Source organism: Echiichthys vipera, assembly GCF_963691815.1.
Source record: "Echiichthys vipera genome assembly, chromosome: 10".
Lineage (NCBI taxonomy): Eukaryota > Metazoa > Chordata > Actinopteri > Perciformes > Trachinidae > Echiichthys > Echiichthys vipera.
In genome coordinates this window covers 20250858-20277211 of record NC_139835.1, presented here as the reverse complement: position 1 = coordinate 20277211, position 26354 = coordinate 20250858, and the positions used below count along the sequence as shown (strand labels likewise).

General features: G+C 39.5%; 2 protein-coding genes across 3 annotated transcripts; one reads left to right on the top strand and one right to left on the bottom strand.

The window, feature by feature from the left end:
* Window positions 1-1334: 1334 nt before the first annotated feature.
* On the bottom strand, window positions 1335-18294 carry mospd2 (motile sperm domain containing 2). Of its 2 annotated transcripts, XM_083921149.1 has the most exons (16): window positions 18203-18294; window positions 18052-18109; window positions 17109-17264; window positions 15884-15970; window positions 15515-15669; window positions 13828-13888; window positions 13683-13721; window positions 13432-13556; window positions 12454-12627; window positions 8168-8286; window positions 4967-5060; window positions 4594-4690; window positions 3918-4038; window positions 3656-3758; window positions 3337-3366; window positions 1335-2414 (listed from the first exon to the last, which is right to left on the bottom strand). In XM_083921149.1, the coding sequence occupies exons 1-16, from the start codon at window positions 18233-18235 to the stop codon at window positions 2262-2264; spliced, it is 1605 nt and encodes a 534-aa protein (XP_083777275.1). In that variant the 5' UTR covers window positions 18236-18294; the 3' UTR covers window positions 1335-2261. The 2 variants fall into 2 exon arrangements, with proteins under 2 accessions (XP_083777275.1, XP_083777276.1); XM_083921150.1 differs by lacking the exon at window positions 3337-3366.
* A 700-nt stretch (window positions 18295-18994) lies between these two features.
* On the top strand, window positions 18995-24909 carry fancb (FA complementation group B; the record flags this gene model as incomplete). Its single annotated transcript, XM_083921056.1, has 8 exons — window positions 18995-19730; window positions 19827-19982; window positions 20074-20163; window positions 20728-20856; window positions 21918-22093; window positions 22911-23329; window positions 23403-23640; window positions 24480-24909. Exons 1-8 carry the CDS (start codon window positions 19056-19058, stop codon window positions 24907-24909), a joined length of 2313 nt encoding a protein of 770 aa, XP_083777182.1. The 5' UTR covers window positions 18995-19055.
* Window positions 24910-26354: the final 1445 nt, after the last annotated feature.

The window sequence follows — 26354 nt, the reverse complement described above, 5'->3', positions numbered from 1 at the left end:
AAGTTTGGGGTCCCCTGCTAAAGCTGCTGCCCCCGCGACCTGACCCCGGATAAGCGGATGAAGATGAGATGAGATGAGATTTAGCTGGTATGACAGAGTGGGGTCGCTCCATACACTTAAATGTTCCTCTGATTTAAAAGATGTGCAGTTCATGGCTATAACTTCATATAATCATATCCTAAATGCTTATTAATTCTGACAAAATGACTAAAAAATATTATAATAAAAAACACTACTGTTACTAGCCAGCAGTGACTAATATTTACATCTGAAGGATAATCTAACTACTACCATTTTTCGGAATTTTGGCCACGTAAATATTATCCAATCTGCATGTGACAAAATGTGACATGACTTGGCAGTGTCTTCACAGCGTCAAAATACTGTCATCCATAAATCCTGAACATAACCATTTCACCCTTTCATTGGCTCTTATACAGGTAGATATCCTAGCAGTTCATTCTCAATAAAGGAAACAAATGTTGACATTCTTTCCAGGACAGAAGATTTCCCAGAGCATTTTTCTCTCATTTTCCATGTTTTCCAGGAGACATGGGAACATCAACAATGTCTCTATTCTTTGTGACAAAAGTAACACATGCCCAACACCCACATCCTTCTTGCTAAATCCAGCACTCATTGACTTTCCATCAACCTCCCAGTCCCAATTTGCCACTTGAACTTAATCATCGTCTCCCTCAAACATCGCATGAGTGCCCTGGGGCCAGCCGCACATTGAACCGAGTTTCGATTTAACTGCTGTGTAATGTTAAATCAATACCATGGAAGAGCTTCTGACTTCTGAAGTCACTGGGAAAGACGGACAGTACCCACTGTAGGTAATTACTGACAAATAGGCAATCAGGTGAGACGGGTCTGTCCTGGAATCAGTGTCACATGACCGCTCAAATAATTTTCCACTCCAGTCATTGTGGCATCACTGATGGTGGTGTTGTGTTTGGCTTTTGTGCAGTGCAGCCTATCTGATCGACTTCCTAGGTTCAGTCAGGTACTGCGTGGCACTCAGATGCACTTAAAACAGCCGTCATATGTTTCATACCAAAGCTTTTACTTTTATTCTCTGGAGGCAAACGCTCCATTAACCTCCATGCTTTTTTTTTTGTTTTAGTGCAAATGCACTTACTACCCAAATAGCGCAAAATGCATTTCTACATCCGGTGCACAAGCTCGCTTTAAACCAACTCCTTTCACAAACAACTTTTAATGGAGAGGTTTTCCAGATCAAGTGACGCAATGCAATCTTCAGGGAATAAACATTTTGTGATGCCCAAAACAGCCCAGTGTTTATGATCATCATAGGATTAGTTTACCCATTATTGCATGAGTAATTCTAATCATCCTTTGCATGTTAGCAGCCACCACCTGCTGCCAACAGCTGCAAATGTTGACTTCAGATAACCATACACATCTAATAACCCAGTTGCGATCGTTCCTAGTGCGATGGCTCATATCCTGATTGCTCAGAGCTGGATCTTGTTATAGATATCAGTGCTTCCCAGTAAGCTACAAGTAGGTTGCGGCATGTCCTTGTACTCACCAGTAATTGCTTTGGTATTTTTAGTTTGCAAGTGTCAGGGTAATTAAAACAAATAGAGGAGATAGTGCAGACATAGATCTCATGTGGCTCCTTGGTCTGAGTGTGAAGAGGTTGAGTAAGGTCATACACTGCAATGTTTTCAATTAGACACCTCTGCACTAATGAGGGCTTATTAGAGTGGGAATACTTATGCAAAACAGGACTGAGTGACCGAAATGTCTACATCTCTGGATAAAGGAGAGTTTGTAGATGCTCCGATCTCACTATACAAAGGAGAATAACATTATGTTCAACAATTGATAAGTTGACAAAAAGAGTTTATTTTATATTCTGTAGATTTAAATATAAAAATTGTACATTATGATCACAAAAATAACTAATTTGTTCTACATATTGTGTCTTTTGCAATAAATACACATTATTTTTCTATGATCTTAAAAAAAAAAGAAGAATGATTTGATGTCACATTGTTAAGTGTCTCTGTTGTATCAACTGAGGTGCCTGAACAGAGAAGAGTACAATCTCTTCATATAGTAACTCCACAACAACTCACATGTCCCTAAAGTCAGCCCTCCTCCCCTCAAGGACAGCAGTCTGTGGGGAGGGGAGCACTCAGGACGACCGTCCCTCAGGTCAACTGTGGTCCCGCTCGAACCGTCTGTGTCTGAGGTTGACAGATGCAGGCGGAGGGATCTGTGGCAGGTCAGGACGGCCGCTGGGAGGCGCCCAGCATGTGGAGACACAGGAGGTTCAGCACCACGAGGACCAGCACCAGTCCAATGAGAACCTTCTGCACCCACAGACACGTATTCAGCTTCTGCTCCAGCCGTGCATTGCAGGTCATCACTCGCATGAGCTGGTGAGATAACAAGCTGGTTCACTCACTGACCTGGTTTATCAATCTAACCTTTGTAATAGAAGTCATAGAAACAAATGAGGCTAGAGATGTACAATAAATGAAAGGAATAGTGTGAAAAAGGCTTATTTAGTTTATTTCTAAGAGTTAGATGAGAAGGTTGATACCACTCATGTCTGTGTGATAAGTTTGGAGCATAAGTTGGAGCAGGGAGACAGTCAGTTTAGTTTAAAATAAAGTCTGAAGGAAAGGGGAAACAACTAAGACGGCCTTCTGCAAACTACCTGCACTCTAAAAACACATCAACATGTTGTATCTGGTTTGTTTAACTTATACGAAAACAAAAAGGCCAAAATGACAGTTTGTTGTTTTAGGGGGAGGGAGCTAGTTAAACTAGTTCCTGGCTGTTCGCGGCAGTTTACTGTTACCATTTCCACTGTAACAGTGAGCTCCACCATCAGAGATGTCGCTGTTTCACTTAGGATTGTGGGTAGTGTAGTACTTCTCCATGGGATTACACATAACACATGTTTTTCTTAAAACAAGGTTAATATCATCCAGACTTGTGGCTTCTACAAGAGTTTAAACCACTGCTTCACAATCTCATAGCTCGTGGTAAGTCTACTAATGATGGTTAAGACATTATGGCGATTAATCCAAATCCTGATGCAGAATATGAATGTGATTCTCACTTCTGGAACCTCACTGTTGAGCTCTATGGTTAACAAGAAGTTATGAGAGTGGTATTGATTTTCTCATCCACCTCTGCAAGATAAGTATATTTCCCAAAATGTGGAACTATAACCTTAAGAATGTAATAAAACGTGTAAATAGTGTTATACTAGAGATTTATAGTGTTATACTAGACATTTATAAAGATACAAACTAATATATCTACACTCAACCTATATGTTATACTTACTGATGTGATATTTAGGTTATCATCCAGTGCCTGGGAGTGGGATGTTTTTGAAATATGCAATACAAATACAACATGTTAATTACATCTTTAATTAATAATTTAACTTTCACAATCTCTGGTCTCTTAAGAGATGGTTAATTGTGTTAAATTCTTTAAATAACATTGAACTATGATGTGTCTTAATTTAATGTTTTAAATAGTGATGGCAGTCTACAAAATCTATAATGGTGGTCAAAAGTATCTGAAGGAACAAAAATAATGTCAGTTAAAGTTAATGAGTGTTGTAGAGGAACAAGGCTCCTCTTCCACCAGAACTCACCGCTGTGTTTAATTCCTGCTGCCCGCTGGTCCCCGTCTCCACAGGGCTGTCTCTGAGAGAACTCACTGTTGATTTAATGCTTTCCAAAACATGACAGCGCAATCTGTGGCAAAGTCACAATCTAATGAGCGGAGGCCATCAGGGTGATATGTAGCCTGTAAGTTCACTGTCACAACTGTAATGAGGACAGTGTGGCAATAGAGCAGTGCACTCATTATTTCACATATACAGACATGGCTAAATAAAGAGCACAAATGAATACCTGTGTTCCATGATCTTGGTTTTTGGTACTTCTTTCCAGAACTGTGCAAGTTCCTGTGTTCCAGCACTGTCCATCTCAGCAGCCATGACCAAAAATCTGTCCTGTGGCGATGCCTGAGAACCTGCACAGAAACATTCAGGCCAACAATAAAACAAAAAAGCCAATGCAATTTGAAAAAAAAAAAGAAACAGGGAGAAGAAAAAGATTTTTTCAGTAAATGTGAAATAAATTATATTTTAAAAATCAGTCAAAAAGCACATATCCTCTCTTCAAAAGAAACAGAGGGACAATGTATAAAAAATAAATAAATAGAAAAAGCAGTGCTAGTCATGACAGTGCTGAGAAAAAAAAAACACTAGGGCATAAAAGCTAGGGGGAAAAAGCATTTCCGAAATAGGTAGCGCTGATTCTTCCGAGCTATTTGCAGTACATCATAACCTACAGCTGACATTTCAGTGCTTGAAGGCCATAAAATGTTTTTAACTCGCACAGCACTGTCAATTGTCTGATGGTTTGTTTTAGGGAGATGGTTCTTTTATCACTTTTGAAATATGTATGGCAGGCAAAGAAAAGTGGCTGCCGGCACTTTGGGAAGGTAAAAGACTGGGCCATTTGATTATTCTGAAGTTCAGCATTCAGAAAAATCTGTGTTGAGTGCGTAGCTAAAGTGCAGTACCTCCATGTAAGGACACCACTATATCTACTAAAGTTCCTGGTTCACAGGAGCTGCTGCTGGGCTTCACTCTGTACTTCTCGGGTGCTGTGGTCCGTACCTGTGGAGACAACAGAGGCACCTTTAATGAATATTTATTTGTTTTAAATTGTTAGGAGCTGTCATAAAAACTGGGAAAAGTTTACACAGCACAAGTTTACATCTTCAAAATATGAAATAACCACACGGTAAAGCCCATTTTTAATACCCCTATTTGAGTTACAAATGACTTCAAATACTGATCACTAATTTCCTGTTTATCAGTTAAAAGATTTATTATTGTAGCAGCGTACACAGCTTAGCACATACACATGCACGTGAGCATCTTCACTCTCACCTTAAAGGCCACTTGATTTTTTGTTACATTGCTCAGGATAATGCGGGTTTTTTTCTCCATTTCTCCAGAGCCAAAGCTGAGCTCCTCCGCTGGGCTGGCGGGAGAGAAAAAAAACCCATTGTGAAAAAGGAACAACGTTAGGAAGCTGTCTTGGTGGAAACCTGAGGCTCTGGTCTCTTCAAAACTACACATATTCTGTAATATAGTGTTTATTTGTACAGTTCAGTACAGACACAACTACCAGATGCAGACAGGAGTTCCCATTTGCTTCACAAAATAATTTGTTGTTTCTCCCTGAGGTATCTCATTAATACAGATTGGGCTGCTACATTTCCTGTGCCTCGCTGTCTGTGTGGTATGATTATCCTGGGACTTGTTAGCTACACATCACCTTAACTATCTTCTCCAGTGGGTCTTTCCTTAAGGAAGATATAGTAGAAATATTTTGCAGAAAAAAAAAGAAAAATTCTAAAGCATACTCTCAAACAGGATTTCTGTCGAGCATGTTTACATTAATCTAGATGTGTCCGGAAATCACTATAACAACTGCCAAGGCTGGCAGATAAGACAAGTAATAATACAGGGCACACCTTAACAGCCTTATTATTTCAGTTGATAATGTGCTTTTGTGGTGAATAATCCCATACATATTTGCGGTTACTCACATTAGCACCAACCGCACAATACGAGTAGGTGATCAACCTGTTTGCCTGGTTGATAATCCATCCTTAGTTTCAGCTGAGTAAACAATCTGTGGTTAGCAGATTTCAACTTTTACACAGGTCCTGACTCAATTTCTTTAAAACTTTCTCAAAGCCTCTGACATGCTGCTTATACTTGATCCCATATGAGTCTTCCTCAGGCTGGGTGACTTCACAGATAATAGGGACGTATTATTACCAACTTTAAAGTCCAACTGAAATCACATTTACTCATCCCATTTTGTAATAAAAAAGGTTAATATGTTTCATTGTTACATTTTCTTTTAGAATTAAAAAGGGAAGACAAATAATTATCTGAAATACTCCTTTTTCCGTCTCAGTCACTGATGGGGCATGTTACTATCTGTGCATGATTGACAGCAGGACTGAGAGACAAAGTAAACAAACTTGCGCAGGTGCTTACAAGTCATAGTCAGACAGTGTACTGTTACGCCAAAAACAATACTAAGCTATCTAGCCTGTAAACCAATGTTAGCAGAGCTCTTTTCCCAGGTGAACGTTTGCTTGGTGTCTCATTCAACAGGCTAAGGTGCAGAACAAGACCTATGTTCTGGTTTGAGAGTTTGATCAGAAGGAGAACTTAGCCAAATTTGTTGTGAGTCAATTTGCGTTGTGTAGCAGGAAGTTGTCTGGCTTTAGGTCTTAGTGTGACCAACCGTCAGCCCATGATATAACGCTGACGTTACCGCTAAATGCAAATTTAGTTTTAAAAGATTCGATTTGACTGGCTGTATGGAAACAAGTTGTCCATCTATGTAAACTGGGAAATAATGGTGTTCTAACAAATAAATGGAAAAAAATGGAAACATAAAATAAAACATAAAATGTCTCTTTTGTCTCAAAACAGAACACAGGAGATGTGATTTACAGATCAAATGTGTATACTGTAGCCGAAACATGCGATTTATTTTCAGATGGACTTTAATCAGGATAGAGCTCTGATCATGCATCAAAGCTGTGAAAAGTGCAAAGAAAATCTGTGGCCTAAAATCTGGGGATGAGGCACTTTGCTTCGCTCTCTGTTGCTCGTTGTTGGTAGTTGATGCTTCTAAGCAAGTTCGCAACAGTCTGACTTGACTAAACGGCATGTGATTTGATGAATTCAGCCTCAGTGAACCCTACGTATTTGCATTGGGGACTTCGCCAAGAAACTAGCAATGGATTATAATATCTGCTTCATATGTATAAAGCTTCTCATTGATGCAGCTTGGCTACATTTCATGGACTAAAACTGCTAAGAACAAAGGTACGTTATCCTTTTCAATTCTTCTTTTACTCAGTAAAACAGCTGTAGAGTCTGGTGCTTGCTTGGGCTCAGAGTGAGTCTTCGGGCTCTGGAAACCTTTGGCAAACACAAGATCAAAGCCCCTTCTCCACTCTAAAGCCCCCGGCCTCGAATTAAGGCTAACACAGCTCCGAAATATAATTGCATTTAAGGCTCATTTAAATCTGTTTATCACTATAATTCACAGCCCAGAGCTGTCAAAATCCTCACATCAAAGCCATTACTCTGTAAAAACAGAACTCAAAGCACAATATTCATGAAAATGAGGAGTAATACCATACAGTATGTGAAAGCACCGCTAAGAATATACCCAAGAAGTGACCACATCATTGTGTGATTGCTTTACTCCTTTGCCACACACCGTTATTGAAGTTGACACACCCTTTGCAATTCAATGAATGCTCAATTAAAATATATGATGTGTTTGATGCCATGTGCTCCTCTCTTAAAAGGTTAATTGATCAATGGCCGGTGTCTCTCACTGAATGATTGGTAGTATCCTTAATTCCTGCCCACATGTGACCAGATCAATTAGACTATAAAAAGGTATAATAACATCAATAATGACATTAGGCTTTTAGCCAATACACAAAGAGAACATTTTGTCAATACGTACAAGGCAATTAAGATGTCTTTTTGCATATGGTTCCTCAATGCTCAGTTGCCAGTTCATTATGCAGGCCTAGCTAAAACTAATGGAGCGTAATAGTTAATAGTAGTCCTCACAAATGAGTTAGTAAGTGCAGTACAGAGAAACTGGATTGTGTGCACAATCCTAGTTAGATACAGGCCAACAAGACTGGATGCTTACACATCTAAGGTGTTTGTTGGGGTTAAAATGAAGTCTACCGCATTTATCCGGTTTATTTAGGCTGCTGTGAAAGCTGTCAATCTAATTCTGGTCCGGACTAAACAAACGGACCAAGAGAGTTTGAAAAGGAAGGGTCCCATGCCCAATATATAATAGAGCTTATAAAGATTTTAACATGATATCAAAAGCTAAACCACTATGAAATACATCTGCTGATTGGGAACTATTCACTTTTTTGCATCAATAAAGTTAAGAGCTTACTTGTTTTTAAGTGTGTAGACGACCCCTTCTTTTTTTGTAACAATGCAATGTGACCGACGACAGCTGTAAGTGATGTGCAGAATTATGACATGGTAGGGAAGGGCGTGAGCAGAAGGGCCTACCTAACATCTAGCAGAGGGCCATTGAAGGTGGTCAGTGGCTTCCTGGCTCCTTTGGTCCTGGCGTTTGTGTCTCCTTTATCATTGTCCTCTGACCTCAAACTCTCTTCCAGGAAATTCACCTGGAACAACAGAGCGCACTTAATTAGAAAAGAGACTCAGAATACTGATAATGTAGTCCTGTGACCCTTATCTGGCTCCTTCCTTGAAAATAAAATGTTTGACCCTTGCCCTTCATGTGGAGAAAGCTATCAGTTAATGAAGCACTTGACAGTCATCTGTAATGATGAATTAATGGTTCTTGTGAAATAATGGTGAACTTTTTTTTTTTTTTCACTGAGAAACCCCCATGAGGACTCCTGACCCTTGTTGCTGGTAGTCTCACAAACTTGTGACTTTGGACAAAACAAAGAACCAAGAACAAAAAAAGTACGTCAATCAGACCAAAAGTCATAATATCATCCACACGAGTACTTTCACTTCAGCAAAACATCCATAAACTCTTCACCCAGACAGACCACAAGATCATAAAACAGCTGACAGGATAGAAATTGGGAAACGTTTTTGCTATAAATAAAGTAGGTGAGTAGGGGAAATGGATGCTCTCAGTGTTGCTGGCACCACACATTGTGTAAAACAGATGGGAAAGTGAGCACATCATGGGAGAAAGGGGCTAAGGTGAGCGGACTCTGCATGTGATGGGAACATTTGTGACTCAGAGGGGAAGTGTGTGATTTGCTGTGATAAGCAACACAACATGTCATCTTAATGCAATGGCTGACTGTCATGCAACTGCCACAATGAAGACATCAAGAGATAATAAGCTGCTGATGAAATGTCTCTATTTATTCGTCAACTTAAAAAAGCAAGCTTTAACACAGTTAGGTTATAATGTCAGTTGGAAAAAAGTCAAACATGCTCCAATTTTTAATTAAAAATGAAACATTGAAATAGTGATAGCAAGTAGTAATTCAAATTACAGTGTTTTGGTGCAGCTTTGACCATATTCTCATGGAAACAAAATTCCATTATAGATTAACAAAGAACAAAACAATTTTTTAATTAATTCTGAGAAACATTAATAATTAAAAACATACAATTATCACATACAAAGAAATAAAATTGACCATAAAAACATCTAAAAAAACCTTCATGAATCACCTGCATGATATGAAATGCAAAGACAAAGAAATGATTGAATATTTTACATTACCCTAAACTGAAATGCTCATAATGGGGAGTGTGTCTATTGGTTATACAGTACATGATAAGGCAGATCATTAGTACTCTCCAGAGTAACAGACCTGGGAAAGGATAGTTTTAGAGGACAAGGCACACATGGCTTTTGCAAGCAAGGTTCAAGAATTACCCCTGAGTGTTAATCACTTGGTCTAGCATAATATAGCAGTAATTATCTTAGTAGCTGTTAAATCAGAGGTTAGAAGATACAGTTTTAATATTGTAGGGGAGTAGTGACTGTGCCATCTGTTCCCTTGGAGCTGATACAGTGAAATATGAGTGTCTTGCTTGGTTGAGTGTTTACATGGTATTGTGCAAAAGGTAGACTATTCTTCATTTAGGATACAACAGTGCTTCACAATTTAGGGGGTCAAATTGAAATGTGAGGTCCAGGACAGGTCAACGGATAAACATGTCCTGGGTTGAGGTGACATCAGTCGACTGTGAGGGAGGTGCATTCACAATAATTCAGTCACGTGAGTGCACCTGCCTTTACAGCCAGTAGAAATCTTCCGGGCTCTTAGCTCCTTGTGTAGGTATGATCCTACACTGCCTTACCACATCCAGCCCTTGGTTCAAAACAGAGAGAAAGGCAATTAGCCATTGAGTTATCAGCGCAGTGTTGCCTGGAACCGAGAGGAATTCAGGTTGGGATGGGTGGTGGTAGTGGGTGGTGGTAGTGGAGGGAGGGAGGGTCAGAAGCAATACTGTGGTATGTGTTCAGACCGGCTTGAAGAGCCAACAGGCTGGTTTATTAAGTGTTATGGGTTTAGTCACTGCACAGCCTAGCAGGAATAAAGTCAAATTCATAATGCTTGATGAACTACTTCACTCTGTGGATGCAGAAGTGCTGGAGATTTAAAAAAAAAAAAAAAAAGACACATTTCTTAACTCTCACATTAAAGGTTGAATATGTAGAATCTTTATTAAAAGCTATATATAATACACACAGGACGTTTGGAGGGGTACAGGCTGAAAGTATTGCTTTTCCATAAAAAATATATATATTTAGTCCGGAGGGGATGGGTTGAAACTGCTGGATTTTTTTTGTTGTTGAGACTACGATCTTGAGACACTAGATGGCTGTGTTCTGCTCACTCACCATATTCAACCTTTAACATCTCTGCTCTCCTCATCTCGCTTAAGTATTTAATCTCGCCTTTCTCTTTATAACATGTTTGTTTTAAATAGTCTTGATTCCTTTTTGTTAAACATCCAACAGTATAATAATTCTTATACATAACTTAAGGTTTGTACAGAAGCATGTGGTGTTATTAACTAAATAACACCGATGCCTTAAATGAATGCGCTTGTGGCCAAAGGGTGGGGTTTGTAAAATTTCCAGACTGAATTCACAATTAATGTGTGACCTTCAGCTGGTGACAGTATTAGAAATCACATGAATAACCATTAAGATGCATTTTAACCGCTTTGCAATTCGCTCTTCAAAAAAAACAAACAGTTGAACTATTGTTCTCTTACTTATACCCTGAATATTCCTCATAACCCCCTTGGGACTTCTTGATTGCAGTCAGGCATATTCAAAAATGGACTCGCATAACAATATACTCACCGTGTGTGCAGTGTCACTGCAGAGTGGTTGTGTAACTAGTTTCTCAGGCTAACCTGAAAAAATATCTTCCCCTTTCCCACAGAGCTGACTCAAATGTTTTGATATGTAGTCTGACAGCCCACATGACTACGGTGCTTTTAAAATACAGTTATTGGGTTTAGTATCTGGAGATGAAATTAAGTGAATAATGCTCTAATCGGGAGCTCTGTAACTTTACTGTGGCATCTTGCAGGACACTTACAAACAAACTCACCCATGTAGATTATTGTTGAGGCTAACCATTGATTGAAAAAAAACAAACTGTAAATCTAAATGTGTTTTGCATGACCAATGTGGTATTTATTAACAATGGGGCACTGTTTGTTTGTTGGTGCTTAGGAGGCTCATGGGAGTAGCTTTGGGTGAGCACCTCTCCAGCAGATACAGTTTGTATCCTAAAGGCAGCAGGCAACAAAAAAAAACCTCAACAGCTATCAACTTCTTTAAATGTAAGTTAACCCTCGAAAAACAAAATCAATCAGAAACAGGTATGGTAGGTATTTTCTGATGCCAAGCGTATTCTGAGATGACCCGCCCTCAATCTATATCCATGCAGGCTATCTTTGCATGCCTCTGTCTATAAAATAAGAAAAATAGATTATGATGGGAGGGCTGGATTGTCCTATAAGGTGTGAGTAGAGTGTGATATAAAATATAGTCTTGACTGAAAGAATTTGGTGACACCAGAGGAAGGTGAGAGGGAGATTGACGGTGGCTGCAGACATATTTAAGATAAAGTCTCAGCTATAGTGCTACGCAGAGGCTGCATTCTGCTGTTAGGGGAGAATAGAAATCTAGCTACAGCAGGGAAGGGCTTATGTAGCTGACTTGACAACCTCTGTGGACCATTTATGGGGCGGAGAGGATGAGAGAAGCAGAGCGCTGGCTGTGATGCATCGGCTTTGTTGGCAGGATTTAATTGCAGCCAGAGACATTAGGAGTCACCTTCACAGACACAATGAGCAAGAGCTTAACGTCTTCCAAATCAGGGCATTACTTGCCACTTAATTCGCAGTTGTCTCCACAGAACAGTCTGATTACATGCTGTAATCTCAGGCTCAACTTATAGAAAGTGAGTGAAAGAAACAGGAGGAATCTCTGACCATAGAGCAAATAGTTTGACTAGCAGCAAATTGACACATCTATAATTACTCTAAACACTATATTAGTTTGTAACTATATTAGTTATCAGTTCAATTTAATCACATTCATTAAGTAGTTTTATTAAAAATACAACCACTTATTCTTTCACATTTAGTTAGATGAGTTCATATAAAAAAAAGTGCACACTTGACTTGTGTATCCTGCCAAAGTGGAGACTTGACACACAAGGAGCAGCGAAATAAAATGTTTTAATTTAAGTAAAGAATTTATTTTACCACTTCTACATTCTGAAATGACTAAAAATAACTAGATATAAACTTGAAAGAAGATGTACCTTTTTGGGCTTTACTGCAACCTCAGAGCTGCAGCTGGACTCAAGGGCATCTTTGCCCTCCATTTCACCCTCTTTGCTCTCCGTCTCATCCTCACTAACAATTGGTCCGTTTTCACAGATGGGTGTTTGGAAGTCGTCATCAGGAAGAGGCGGGTAGCTATATTTGAAGGGGTCCTGGAATGTAGCCAAACAAGTCATATCACTACTTTTTAAAACGTGTATGGTTCCCATTTCTGGGTCACGGGCCAAGTAAGAAACCATTAAATTAAGGAGCAGATCCTAATCACGGAGCGACTGCTCAAATTATTTTTCACTTTCGTTGACATTGGAAGATGCATTCACGTCTAAATAATTAAGAAAAATCAGTTCCCGATGATTTTATTATATACATTGTCATGTAAATACTAGGAACAGCTACCAACATGTTTAAGGCTCTGAGCAATAAAATACAACACATTACGACTTTAAGTTCATGAACACACCAAACGCAGGAGAACAACTTCCAAACTCGGGAAACGGGACCAGCCGAGGAGAATGTGAATACACCATTGGCTATGGCGGAGGAGCTTACTCTCAGAGTGCCATTCTAGTCATCACCTGAAGTTAGATTTCAGTATTTTTGTCGTCTGGACAGTTGTGGCCGGTCAAACCTAATTAACATTTCTTGGTAGATGCTCTCAGAGTATGGCGAGCATCTAAAACCATTAAAAAACAATGTTACAGATTTGGCACAAACACTACTGAAGATGACTAAAACTTAAAAATGGTTTATATTCAGAATGTGTTTAGTATGATGAAAGCTTTCACAACATATTTGTGCATCAAATAATTACAGTATGATCCCACCGAAAGATTATAAATATTTCAAACTAGTTCTATTAACAGCTGCATTTTTTGTAACTGTTTGACTGCCATTATTAAATGCAGTGTAAGGAAATTTGAAATAAAGCCGATACAGAGAGACAAAAAAAAACTTACCGTTCCACCCATGTGGGGTGGCAGGTACTCGGGGCCTATGTATCCCTGGATCTCAGATCTGGATGCAAACTTTAGCTTGCTGATTGCATCGGGACCCAACCATGATTTCACAATCTTCCAGGCAGCTAAAATAAAACACATGTTTATGCTCATGATGCCAGAATGAGATTATCATTTAGATAAATTATGATGGATGTAAAAAAATAAACAAGTTTGTATAGACTTCTAAGGGGAGACAGACTCATTCTTACCATTCATGATCCAAGGCATATCCACTATGATCATTTTGGCTGAAATGATAGAAAAGCTTGTCCATTAAAGTGATGTCTTAAAAGCCTCAGGTTTGACTTGATGGTGGCTCCAAAACACTTTATTGTAGGAACTTTTGTTACTTACATAAAAACTTTGGATAGTACACTTTGAAGCAATTAATGATGTACTTCACAAACTCCATGTCCTGAAACACAAAGTGCAAAAGAACTATTTTAAAAAAGGAAACCCAACAGGGCTTCAACTATAAAAGATGCTTTATGGATTTTCAATATGGAGTGTTTGTTCACTCTGCCTCTAGACCTGAAGTGACCCACTTAACAGAAAATGAAAATTCATTACATGCTCCTCTGATGACCTACCCAATTCCTCTCAAATACTGTCTGAGAAAGACTCAAGGATGCTACTTGAAGTTTTGGACTATATTACACTTTTAGTTTGTTATAAAACCATTTGCAAAATGGACATTTATATAACTTGCTTTTTGTCGCCATTACCTAGATCTAACACCAGGTGAAAGGTTCTGCCACACTTTCAACCAGTTTATGGGTGAATATGATAAATGGGCATCTTACTATTGTATGGTAATTATGAGGCAAACAGCCAATATGTCAATAATATTCAGTAGCTACAGCCCCTATACCTTAGCTGGTCTCCATAATTGGCTAGAAGCCTCATTGATATGCAGGAGCCTCACTCCCGAGCCTTAATGAGATCATACTGGCTACCCTTGCTCTAGCTCATACGGAGGCGAAGCCTGCTTTCCAAACTGATCTTCTAATCTGCTCATTTCATATTTGGGTTGCAGAGCTATTTATCCTTTTTGCTGTGCTTATGCTGGTTTATCTGTATTTAATTGAGCCATTTCTCCAGGAGAGATTCTAGCCAATGAAATACACTCGCTGACAAGAGAGCTCCATCAAGGAGCGAACGCCTGTGACACAGTGAGTCTACGGATTAGACAGCCCACTGGAGTTGACCAACGGGATTTAAAGGTTACTTTAATCTCCAAAGTGTAAAACCATTTAAGAGCATCAGTCTCTGCAAGACCACAGCTCAAACAGCAAGAACCATTAGGATACTCAACAGCATTCCAATGACAGTGACAGAAATGAAATGGTATTTTTCTAACATAAGAGTAGGGATGGGAATTGAGAAGATTTTATTGATACAAATGCAGGTATTGATTCTGCTTATCGGTCCAATTCTTTAGTAATTCCTTTATTTATTTCTCATAAGTTGCTGTAAAAAAAGCATGCCTATTCAAGGTTAACAGCATCGGTGCAACAGTTTCCTTATCTTGTAGTCTGACAAAGAGGAAATTAAAGAATATTTACAGCATTTGTTTCTACTCATGTTCTCAGGTTTTAAAAAAATCTGCAAAACCTGCCTGCGTGGCACTAATGTTACTAAAACGCCAACGCTTTGTTTAGACCGTTCCTTCCTCCCCACCATGACACCTTCTCTTTGCAAGGTTCCAGCAGCGTAGATGCATTAGTTTGACGTTATTATTTTGCAATTTGCATCTGTGAGAAAAACATGCTGGCATTAATGAAAGAAAAGTTCTGAGGCAAACAATTCTGATTCCGGTTCTAATTTGTTACCGGTTCTCGATTCCCAGCCCTACATAAAGAGGAAAGCATATTTAATGGAGATGGAGTGACCATGTAGACCAGTATAAGTTTAGTCATGGAGATCTGGATATAACTACCAGAAAAGAAGGGAAATTGAAGAGCAGGAGAAATATATAGATTAAAAATCGTTACTAATACAATTACAAATCTAATTTGAAACACCATCATCATGGACTTACTATATTACTGAGGCCGGACTCTGCCATGTCAAACACAACAGTGAGTGGCATCCCAGGTTCTTTCTTCGCATACCGCTCCAGCCAGAAGGCTATATACTTCTTCTTGTCCACAATTGTTTTTGCATCCTTGACGTGTAGCTTTACTTTGAACCAGACTAAACACAAAAAACAGAGTTTCAAGATTATTTATTATTATAGTTTTAGGGGTTTTGTTATTTGTGTAGAATTTCAGTGATGACTACACACTTTTAATGGAACAGATACCTGTCTACTGTACGTATGTCTGACATTTTAAAGAAAGGCTCAACTGTAAATGTATCACATTATATAGTTTACTGTAAGTAGGTCTGTAAGAGAACATATACATACAGAGTTTGTTGCCCTCTTTGTCATAGCCGTGGAGGTAGACAGCACCAGTCTCGAACATCCATTTAGGAATGGTGCCCTCAGTGAGATCTGAAACACATTATATGGCGAGCTGGTGTTTATTAAATATTAGATATACAGAACATGGGAATGTAGGCAAAAGGCTAAGTTTGCTTGTAAGGTTCGTACTTATGATACAGACTATTTGAATCTTTAATTTGATTACTTAAAAAAGAAAAAAGTACAAAATATTACAAAAAATAATATTATTTTTATACTTTTCATAATTGTAGCAAAGCCATCTTGTTCTATTCCTAAGCAACTGAATGTGAAACTATTTGAAACAGTCATGTACTTTCTTTTCTGGAGGGAGTCTCTCACTTACTGTTATTTAACAGACGAAGCAGCTATCTTTACAGCTTCCCTATAACCTAAAACGGCTTGAGTTGACAGAAAATAACATACTCCTCAGCAAACTCTTTTGAACAGATTTATAAAATAACTAACAGCATTTGGCTGTGGTGATATAGCCCCCGATGCCCCTGGACACTAATGACTTGAATAAATCTAATTTTCTAAAACAACTCCTTGACAAATTGAATTGGCTGGATTAAAGAAACAACAACTACTCACAAATTCCCCAGAATACAGAGAGAGTGGGGATTGTCCTCAGGAGTAGCCCATGAATGGTAATATGGGTGTTTAACACACAATGTTACTCTGTCTGGACTCAGCCAAGGGCAGGACAAAGACAACCCCTGATCTGTGTCGCAAGCTTGTAAACATCTACAGTAAATATGGCAATGTGAACATTGACTACTTTTAGATAGGACTGGATATTGAAATTCAATACTTTTTTGGTACTGACCAAACTGTGGGACCAGCTATCAAAAACTGTCACGTACCAAAATTTGGCTGGTCGGGTTGATCATTTTGTTTACTCTGATCATGAAGTTATTGATTTAAAACCAAATATTTTCCAAATTTAGACTACTTTATTTCAGAAAAGTTCTTGGACAACTGCTTCTGTTTTGACACCATTGTAAGAAAAATTATAATATAGAAAAACTATGCCACATTTTGTCAAAGTAAGAAACTATACTGTTTTGGTATTGATTTTCAAAACTTGGACAGATATCGGATTGGCACTAGTATCAATGAAAGATGCTCATACGTTTAGGTGTAATTGCTCTTATCATATTATAAACTATTCAGTCCGACTTCTTACCATTCACACCATATTCTTTTCTCCACTGAAGACTTTCATCAATCATTTTCAAGGCTTCGTCAATAGCATACATTCTCCACTGCAGGTATCCCTCCACCACGGCGTCCTCTTTTTGAAGCCTTTCCACATCTCTGGAGTCATATTTATCTGTTGAATCTGTAAACACAACACAAAGACAGAGTCACATGACGTTCCAAATACAAAGAGGTCCAACAAGGTGTCACTTTCAACCACACCGACTGTCCTACTTTTATAATGTTAGAGCCCTAAATGACTATTGTGCTGTAGATGAATGAACTATATTGACCCTCACATTCCCAGTTATGGCAGCTCAAGTTACATAAATAGCATAGTATAAAAAAATGTATATAAAGTTAGAAAAGAAAAAAATAAATATAAAGTTAGAGTAGAAGAAATAAAAGTTGACACATTACAGAATAGTGAACAACAATGAAAATACGAGATGAGATACTAAATATATACACTATACACACACAAACGGTATATACAATTATTGTCAAAACACAGTGTCTAGCCTATTGCACACGGATATGAATATGAATAGGATGGAAAGTGGTGAGCGATGGTGGCAGAGGCATCAGTGTTACAGTATGTAAGCTGTATATGTATATGAGCTTAGAAGTATATAAACTCGGATAAAGTTCACCTGGAGGCCATAACGTGGTAAAAACTACTAGCTGCATGTGACAGTAAAGAGCTAACGTTAGCTCGGTTAGTTATCTGTTGCAGCTTATCTGGGCTCTTGAGCATTTAGGTCATGATGTTATCAACATGTCAAAGTAAAGTCACAGCTTACTTGTGGACAGTTCAACTACAGTATTTGAGTTAATGAAGCAAACTGATAAGCCCTAAACTCATGCAAATGCAAACGAGTGGTATACAATGAACATGTCTATGCCAGTTTATACATAATAACTGTTACCTTGGAGGAACTCATTATTAAATCTCTGTCTCGTCTCCTCTATTTTCTTCTCAATATCCTGCCAAAACAAGAGTTCGTTCAAGTTAAGACACGTCTTTGGTTTCAACACATTCATTTGAAAAATAGCTCAAATGGGTTCTAATAACGATACCTGCTCTCCTTCGTGTTGCTCAAGTTCAGCCATATTCAACTGTCGCCAGGTTTCCGTCTCTGGGGTAGTTCCTTTTTGAGGCTAGCTAAGTAAGCTAACGTGTAGTAAGTGAATCAGTGCGAAGTGTGAAACTGACGCCCTGTCGTCGCCATTTTGGCTCCAGCTGTAGCCACACCTCTCCCCGCCTCCGCTGTGTTGTTTGTTTGTACTAAACGAACAATGGGTGTTGAACTGGGTCCAAGGTCACACGAAAGTAAAGCGTTTATCTAATGATTACGTTGCTTGTTTTTAAATATGACTAAACGAGCTATCTTAATATCGACGTCAACTCACTAACTGTTTACCAACTCCTACCCACAATGCACTTGGAATGACAGGAAGCATTCGATTTCAGTTGGCGCGCCCCGGTACAAGTGTTAAACAGTTGCTAGGAAACGTTGAATAGGGCTAAATTTCTCATTCACAAGTAAATGTTATTAACTAACCGTCCACATGTACACCTCGGTGAGACTCCTGTCATGAAAGTGACACCTCCCAACTTAGAAGGAACGTTAGCTCAAGCTGTCAATAAGGAGGGCTCGATACTGGTAGGAACCTGAAGCTTCCCTACTGCACAATGTTGTCGGAAGATTTGTATCGAAATGCCCATCGGCTTTCCCTGTGTGGAAAGATACGCTTATTTAGCTGTAAACGTCGTTCAGACACAAATAACAGCGAAGCAAGTGAGTTAATATTCCGCAGCTTTTCATTTGAACGGGAAAACAACACGTTTCTGGAGGCAGCAACCGATGGAGCGGCTGTCATCAGCAGGAAAGGATCTGCACATGTGGATATTGTGACATGCAAATGCGCCATGAATATTCAGAAAAGAGTCGCCACGCCGTGTATTCTAGTGTCAAAGAAGAGTGAGAAAGGGGGAAGCTTCCAGTATAGTCTTCTCTCACTGAGCAGCTCAAACAGACTTGAGCCCTGCATTGAGTTTAAACTCCCTTATCAAATGAGCGAGAGTGTGTCCATCCTGCAGGGCCCCACAGTGTTATGGAGCCACGGTGGTAATGTATTCTATGCATCTCTGCAGGCAGGAGAGGTGAGACGGATACCCGTTCAGTTTTCCCACAGTGTCGTTGGAGAACTTCCCCTCCACAAAGAACAAGTATTTGTTCTTGGCCTGCAAAACCCTTCAGACAATACTCTGCCCACAACAAGCCAAACCCTGGGCTATTTAGTTGAGAGTGGACAAGTGTTTGATGGCACCATGGTTTTGCCTCATCCCTACATTTCCATCACACGGTGCATCATGGTGTTGGCAGCCGAAAAAGTGGAGGATGTGCTGAAATCTGCTGTGGTTGCAGCAACTTCTAATCATCAACTCGTTTATTTTGAGAATGGCATTGTGACGGACGTTTGTCAGCTCCCCTTTGAACAACCTGAGACTATTCAGGTGGTGAACACAGGAAGAAATGGCTGCCTGTTTGTGGTATATTTTCATCAGGGGCATGTATGCACTATATGGAAGGAAACATTTCAGGTAAATTGAGGTTTCAATATCTATATACTTTTTAAAATATTTACTTTTAAGTTTACAGGTTTCTATAAATCATCTTTTTCAAACTCTCTTCCCCAGATAGCTTCCCAGTGGTCAAGTGTCAGTTCTGTCCATGTTGATGACTTCCTGGGATGTGGAACGGACCAAATGCTGTTGGTTTTTAAGGATCAAGGCGTAACAGGACGGCCTTTAGAAAACTTTCTCCTCACTGACCTCTGTGGCATTTCATATTCTGTAAGGCATGCGTTTTACTTCTCATGTGTAATACTTCTTGCCAATTGCATTTCCCTTGATGAAGTGAACTTCTGAATGTTGCATGTTACAGCGTGGTCAGGAGAGTGGAGCACCTAAGACACCATCACCGCCGCCAGAGAACGATCTCCTCACCCTTCGAGCTTTAGAGTGCAGACTACAGGTGAGGATTTAGCACTTGTCACCAGTGATCTTTTGGTAGGGCAATAATTCACTATTGGCAATATCAATTGTATCCTGATAATATTATCACATTGTATTACTGTTTAACAAAATATGAAAGAATGATTCAAAAGCAAAACTGAACACAATTATGTTATTTGTGTATTTCTTTCACATACAGTAAGATAAGATACAACTTTATTAATCCTGAAGGAAATTCCTCCACCTTACTGCTCCAAAATACATATAACAGTATAATAAAAGACAACAACAACCAAACATGTGAAGAGTGGAACTTTGTTCATTTTATTGAACATCAATTTGACCAATGTAATTCTATATACATCTGCCATATGATCTATTCTGTACCATAGGCATATGGTCTATGCTGTATACTATACCAAAAAAAAATATTGTATTAAGACTGTGACAATGATTTAGTTTTATCCATAAAGCCCTGTTTGCCCTGCTACATAATAAGTGATCTGATTGTTATTTTGACACCTCTTGGTGGTGTGTTGATATTTTAATATATACTCTCAATATAAAACGATCTGTTTTCTAGAGTGGAATGACCGTGCTTCAAGAGCTTCAAAGAGAGATGAGAGTGAAGGACAGAGTTCTGCAGCAGTCAGTCCAAGCTCTTGGTGATGTGGTCTCAGGAAGAGAGGCTATTCTCACCCAGCATGAGCAGGTACAGTACATGCACTGAAATATAGCTTCTCCAAAGCACTGCCTGTTGTGTTACAATATTTAGCTAATTTTTAGAAGCAGGAACTAGCGGTAATATAAATTAAATCAGCAACTCTTTCAACAAGACTACTCTCTAGCACTGAGACAGGATATCATAAATTCTTAAGACATGGTATTACCTGTTGCAGGTTTCAGTGGCATTTCTGTCTGTAACACTGACATTTTAATTCATTTTAAAACTTCAAAATTGGAAATTGAATAAAATGTTAATTTGATGCAGAAAGAGCAGATGCTGAAGACCCGGAGATGTTGACCAATCAGAGCAGGCTTTAAGGGGCCAGTCAGTAAAATGTTTCAGACAGAGGGTGAAAACAGGTATATTCAGACAGTATAAGAAAAGTGTTTCTGAACATTAAAGCATGCAAACATGTTCTTGTAGAAACCCAAAATACAAGTATGAACGTGAAAATGAGCATAATGTGTTCCCTTTGAGGCTATACAACATATTACCTTAAAACAGTGAGGTATATCACTGTTAGTCCCTCCCTCCTACTCCCCAGTTAGTAAGGCTTTGCTCCAGCACTTGTCACTTATGTTGATAACTTGTCATATTTGAAACGGTATCTCACATGGTGCTGACGCAGTCAAGTGTTGCTAATGCTCCCCCAGGCATTGAGGAAGCAAATGCCATAAATATTTTGTTGTCTTCTACTTTGTAACTCGTGATGTTATTTCAGTTTTTAAATTATTTTGCTGCGATAATTTCCTTGTGCTACGGTTACGAGACTTACCTCGGAAAACCTCAACTCGTCTAACTGGTGTCCCTGCTGATGCACCAAACGCACACAACAAACAAACTGTTTTGAAAAGCAAATTTAAAATGCTAGGAACAGTTATTCTGTATTTTCACAGAAATATCTCTGTGACACTTTTTGTTTTAAAACAGTATTTCAAAAATCCACTATATGTGTACCTTACAGACAAATTAAAATATCGGATAACCTGTTTTTAATTCTGTCACATACCTAATCACTGATTATAGTCTTTGCACTTTCTGTCCAGGAAGGCCTTATTGCTCTGTGGGACTGTGACGATGATGAGTCAAAGGATGAGGCCATGGATGACAAGATGCAAGATGTGCCAGTGGTGTCTTCAAAACCTCAAGTTGACAAGCTGTGGCATCGCATCACTGAGGAGCGAATGGTTGTGGGAGTGATACTAACTGCTGACAGCTCAGTGTAAGCATGATTTTTTTTTTTTGTAATCGAAGTGGACTGTATATGTTTGTGTCTGTGTGAAGAATATATGCCCCATTGAACATGACATTATCTAAATAGTAGTGATTCTTTCTAAAGATGCTCATTCTCTTGAATTCTTGTCAGACATAATGAGTTCATCCGGTTGAGTGGATCCATGTGTGTGTATATGGTAACGATACAGACGATCAAGTGAGAAGTACTACTGTCCCTCTGTCGACTGCATTGTTGCTGCCTTATTAGATTTGTGAGAACTAAAACATTATGGTGGCGTTTCGTTGAGGTGGACAGGTCATGATTAGTTTCTACTTGTCTTTAAGTTCTGGGTGCATTATTAAACCAATCTCAGTCTCTTAATCTCTGTAAATGAATAGCTCTAGCTGAGGAAGGATTTTTTTTCTTCTATTTGATTGCTCCCAACTTTATATGCATTTATCCAAGGCAGATGCAGGGTGGCTAGGTGGTCACCATGGCAACAAGCATTTAATAACTCACCAAACTCCTTTTGCGGGAACAAGAAGCTATCAGATTCCTCCATCCACCTGCTCCTGTTTTTTTTTTATTTGAGAACATGATGAGGAAAACAACTTGTGGCATGATTCCCTCAAGAGCCCGTATATTGCTGTGTTGATTGGTGCACTTGTCCAGCTGATATAATTTCTCCACCTGGAAATATCGGTGTTATTCAGTTCACAAGCAGGCACACATTCAGTCACACACGCATATTTTGTGTTCTTCTTCTGATTATCTACTGTCCATGTGATATCTGATTGTTAGTGATGTGTTATTTTTGCTCCAGACCGGTGGCCAGTGTGAGCTTATCCATCCAGACAGAGACAGGTCAGAGCTCAACGCCTGCAGTCATCCAAACCCAGAGCCGAGTGTTCTGGCTCCCCGCACCGTGCTCCTCATCGTCGTCCTCCTCCTTCTCCTCCACATTCTCAGAGCCTGAAGCCAAAAGAAGCAAGCAGCACAATGCCGGCAGACTCAATGATCTCAACACATGCAGACTGGCTGTGACTGCTGTGGCCAGGCTGACACCTCTGTTGAACTCTGGCTGTGTCAAGTGCCTTGTCATGCTCCATTACTTCCAGAGACAAGATGCTTTTGGCCTTGTGAGCCATCCAACACCGGTTGTTCTTCATTGTGGTCAAGTTGATTTAGACATTCACAGCGATTTCCAAACCCAACTGTTGAAATGCCCAGAACTCAAAACAGGTAAAATCACTGAATGGTTGAAATGTAAATTTTGACACATGAATGTTCATGATCCTGTTCTTTTTGTGCCCAGATGAGCATACAGAGGACTTGCTGAGTCTGATGGCCGTACTGGATCCCTGGGTCTTCAACATAGACTCTCCCGATCACAGCTTGGGTGATATAGATGAATGGATTCGGAAAAGAGTGGGTTGTAAAAGGATAGAAGTGTGCCCTCAGTATCTACTGTCAAATTCTTCAGGACCATCTGCTCTCCTGCTGCACTGGCATCAGATAACCCCTTTCCAGGGGGAACTGTCTGTCCACTCCAGGTAAATCATTTTGATTCATAGATACAAGTAAGATGGCTGTATTACTGTCTCAGATTTGTAAGAGTTGATGGTTCGGATAGTATTGAGTTTTGAAGTGGAAGAAGAAGTTAAAGGCACCCCATTTAATTATCTTGTAAACCATGTTTCTGTTTACATAAATTGTTACCTACTGTACCAAAACTCAATGTGTTTCCCCTTGAGGTCTTACAAAGATATTGAATCAGATTCCTTCTGTTATGAAACATTTGCCAAGCTGATTTTAAAACCTCCATTGTTGACATCCTTTTTTACCTACGACCAGTCTTCTTCTCCCCTGCCTTTGGTGGCACATTGCTGCATCTGTTGGTGCTTTATAGCCACATGTCTTTATTTTACATTAATATTATATTGTCTGAATACAATTTTCATATATATTTTTTTATTATGAAGAACTCTGTACCTTGAAATCCTTTGTCTAATAGAGATTTTCCTTTTCAAGCTGGGTTAGTACATGGTGTGACTGTTACGTGTACTAGGACTCGTGAATTATTCAAATTGTATTTAAAAGAACTGAGGAATGTAGTAGAAGTGGGCACTGCTCGATTTATATTAATTGATTCAAAGTTGACAAGGCTTTGAAGTTGACTAGGAAGCACGTCCCTGTGATATTCCTTTGAATATTATTAGGATCCTCTGGCAAGCAGAGCACTTAAAATGACATATGACACTCTGAACAGGTGAAGCAGCTGACGAATGACTGCAATGATAAAAACGGCATGGAGAAACTTCAACGATCATGTTTTTTTATTTATTACAATATATAATAACGTGCAAACTGTGGCTGTTTTGTTCTACTGTAGCCAGTTACAGACGCTCCAGTTCCTGGACTCTCTTTTGGCTTACCTTCCAGCATCCTGCACCATCCAGCCAGTCAAAGGTACAAGAGGACATGATGCAGCTCAAATATTTTCTTTGGCCATGGAGAAAGAGGTAGCGTCACTCAGAGAATGCGTGTCATCACTGCTTGGTGAAGAACAAGAACAAGAAGAAGAGAAGGAGGAGGAGGAGAGGAAAAGCCCTGGACATGAGGAGACCCCTGAACAACATTCTGTTAATGGGCTCCAGAGGTGTAGGGACGCGTTTCAGAGGGACGTGGAGAGGAGTAGGATAAGGTTGAGCCCCCTGGTGGATGTCGGGAGGTATCGTAGGCTAACCCAAAGCATGTCAAAAGTCCAGCTCGATGGGGATTTGGCAGCTCTCTTAGAAACTCAGAGAACTTTGCTCAGCTAATATGTTGCCGATGTGTTTGTTGTTCTGGACAAGCAATTAATATTAAATGGGAGTTTTGGAGGGGGGGTGTGTTTTTTGTCAAGTGTAATGATTAAAAGACAGTTCATCATGTAAGCTCTGCACATTTCACCTGTATTGAGAGATGCTTCTCTCTCTCTCTCTCTCTCTCTCTCTCTCTCTCTCTCTCTCTCTCTCTCTCTCTCTCTCTCTCTCTCTCTCTCTCTCTCTCTCTCTCTCTCTCTCTCTCTCTCTCTCTCTCTCTCTCTCTCTCTCTCTCTCTCTCTCTCTCTCTCTCTCTCTCTCTCTCTCTCTGTGTGTCTCCTCAGTCTCATGGGATTTATATCGTCGCTTTGTAGAGCCTCAGCCTATTTCCACTGGATCAAGCCCTTGGGTTTCACAGCCTTAATGTGATACTGATGCGATACTGCCCTCTGCTCAGCTTATTCTCATGTACATTTAGACCCTCTGCGTTCAAAAACACTCCTTTAATGTCTGCTGCTGTGTGCTGTTCAGTAGGAAACAGTGACCACTTTCATCCTGGAGTGAGAAAGTATCTGTATTGTGGTAACAGATGATGGCAGGGCAAGGGGGTTATACATCTGCACAGTGACTGGAGTTGACTGAAAGCTTTTAGTGGTACCTTTCCCCACATTGTTCAGTTATTTTCCTGTGCAAAGATATAAATAAAGAAAAAGGGCCTTGGACTCCATTTCTTCTGTAACGCTGCACAGGCTGTCAACACTGTTAGTCAAAATGCCGTTCATCCAAGTAAACATCAAATCCTACTTAAAAGGAATCCATCTTTTCTGGTTACATGTAGCCTTTGCAACTTGGCTGTAGTGTTTGCTAAATGGCTGGTGAGGTGGTTTTTATTTTTCTCCCAGTGGGGACATGAAACATGAGGTGCATTTTGTTTGTTCTGGGAGCTATGCCCATCTGTGTGTAGTTCTCAAAGGGGAGATAAGCTCCCTCTCTTTTACAGCCTTTTTTCTTTTCAATGTCCGCTTCATTGCAAGTAACAGCTTCCACTGAACTCAGTGCCACAGGTCACCCTTGAACATAGCTGAGTGATTCCTGATGTGTTCATTTACAATGATAATGCTGCTGGGGGGTTAATGAAAAGTTACAATATATTTTATCTTGTTAGAATGGAAATAAAGCTCCTGTTTGCAGCTCAATTAGCTTTTGTTATATTCAGACAACGTGCAGGCTGATCACACACACATCAACACTTTGCTTCTTTCATCCCTCATATACAGCAAACAGGCAAACCCTCCAAACCTGTTTTTGGCTGTGACACAAACACCCCTGTCACTTCTAGCACAGAAGGTGAATTGTGAATTCTTTACAGTAAATAACACCAGTGTAGGGCCAGGGAGAAAAAGATCTCATGTGAAAACGAAAATTCAATTGTATTGGTGTTCCCTTCCAGCCCTGACTGCCTC

What these genes read in the sequence shown, in the direction of transcription:
- mospd2 (XM_083921149.1), bottom strand. Translation starts at nt 18,235, where the DNA reads ATGGCTGAACTTGAGCAACACGAAGGAGAGCAG. An exon ending in GTACTATCCAAAGTTTTTAT is followed by an intron (nt 13,722 to 13,827) that starts GTAAGTAACAAA and finishes CTATCATTTCAG; the next exon opens with CCAAAATGATCATAGTGGAT. An exon ending in AGCAGGAATTAAACACAGCG is followed by an intron (nt 3,367 to 3,655) that starts GTGAGTTCTGGT and finishes TCCCACTCCCAG; the next exon opens with GCACTGGATGATAACCTAAA.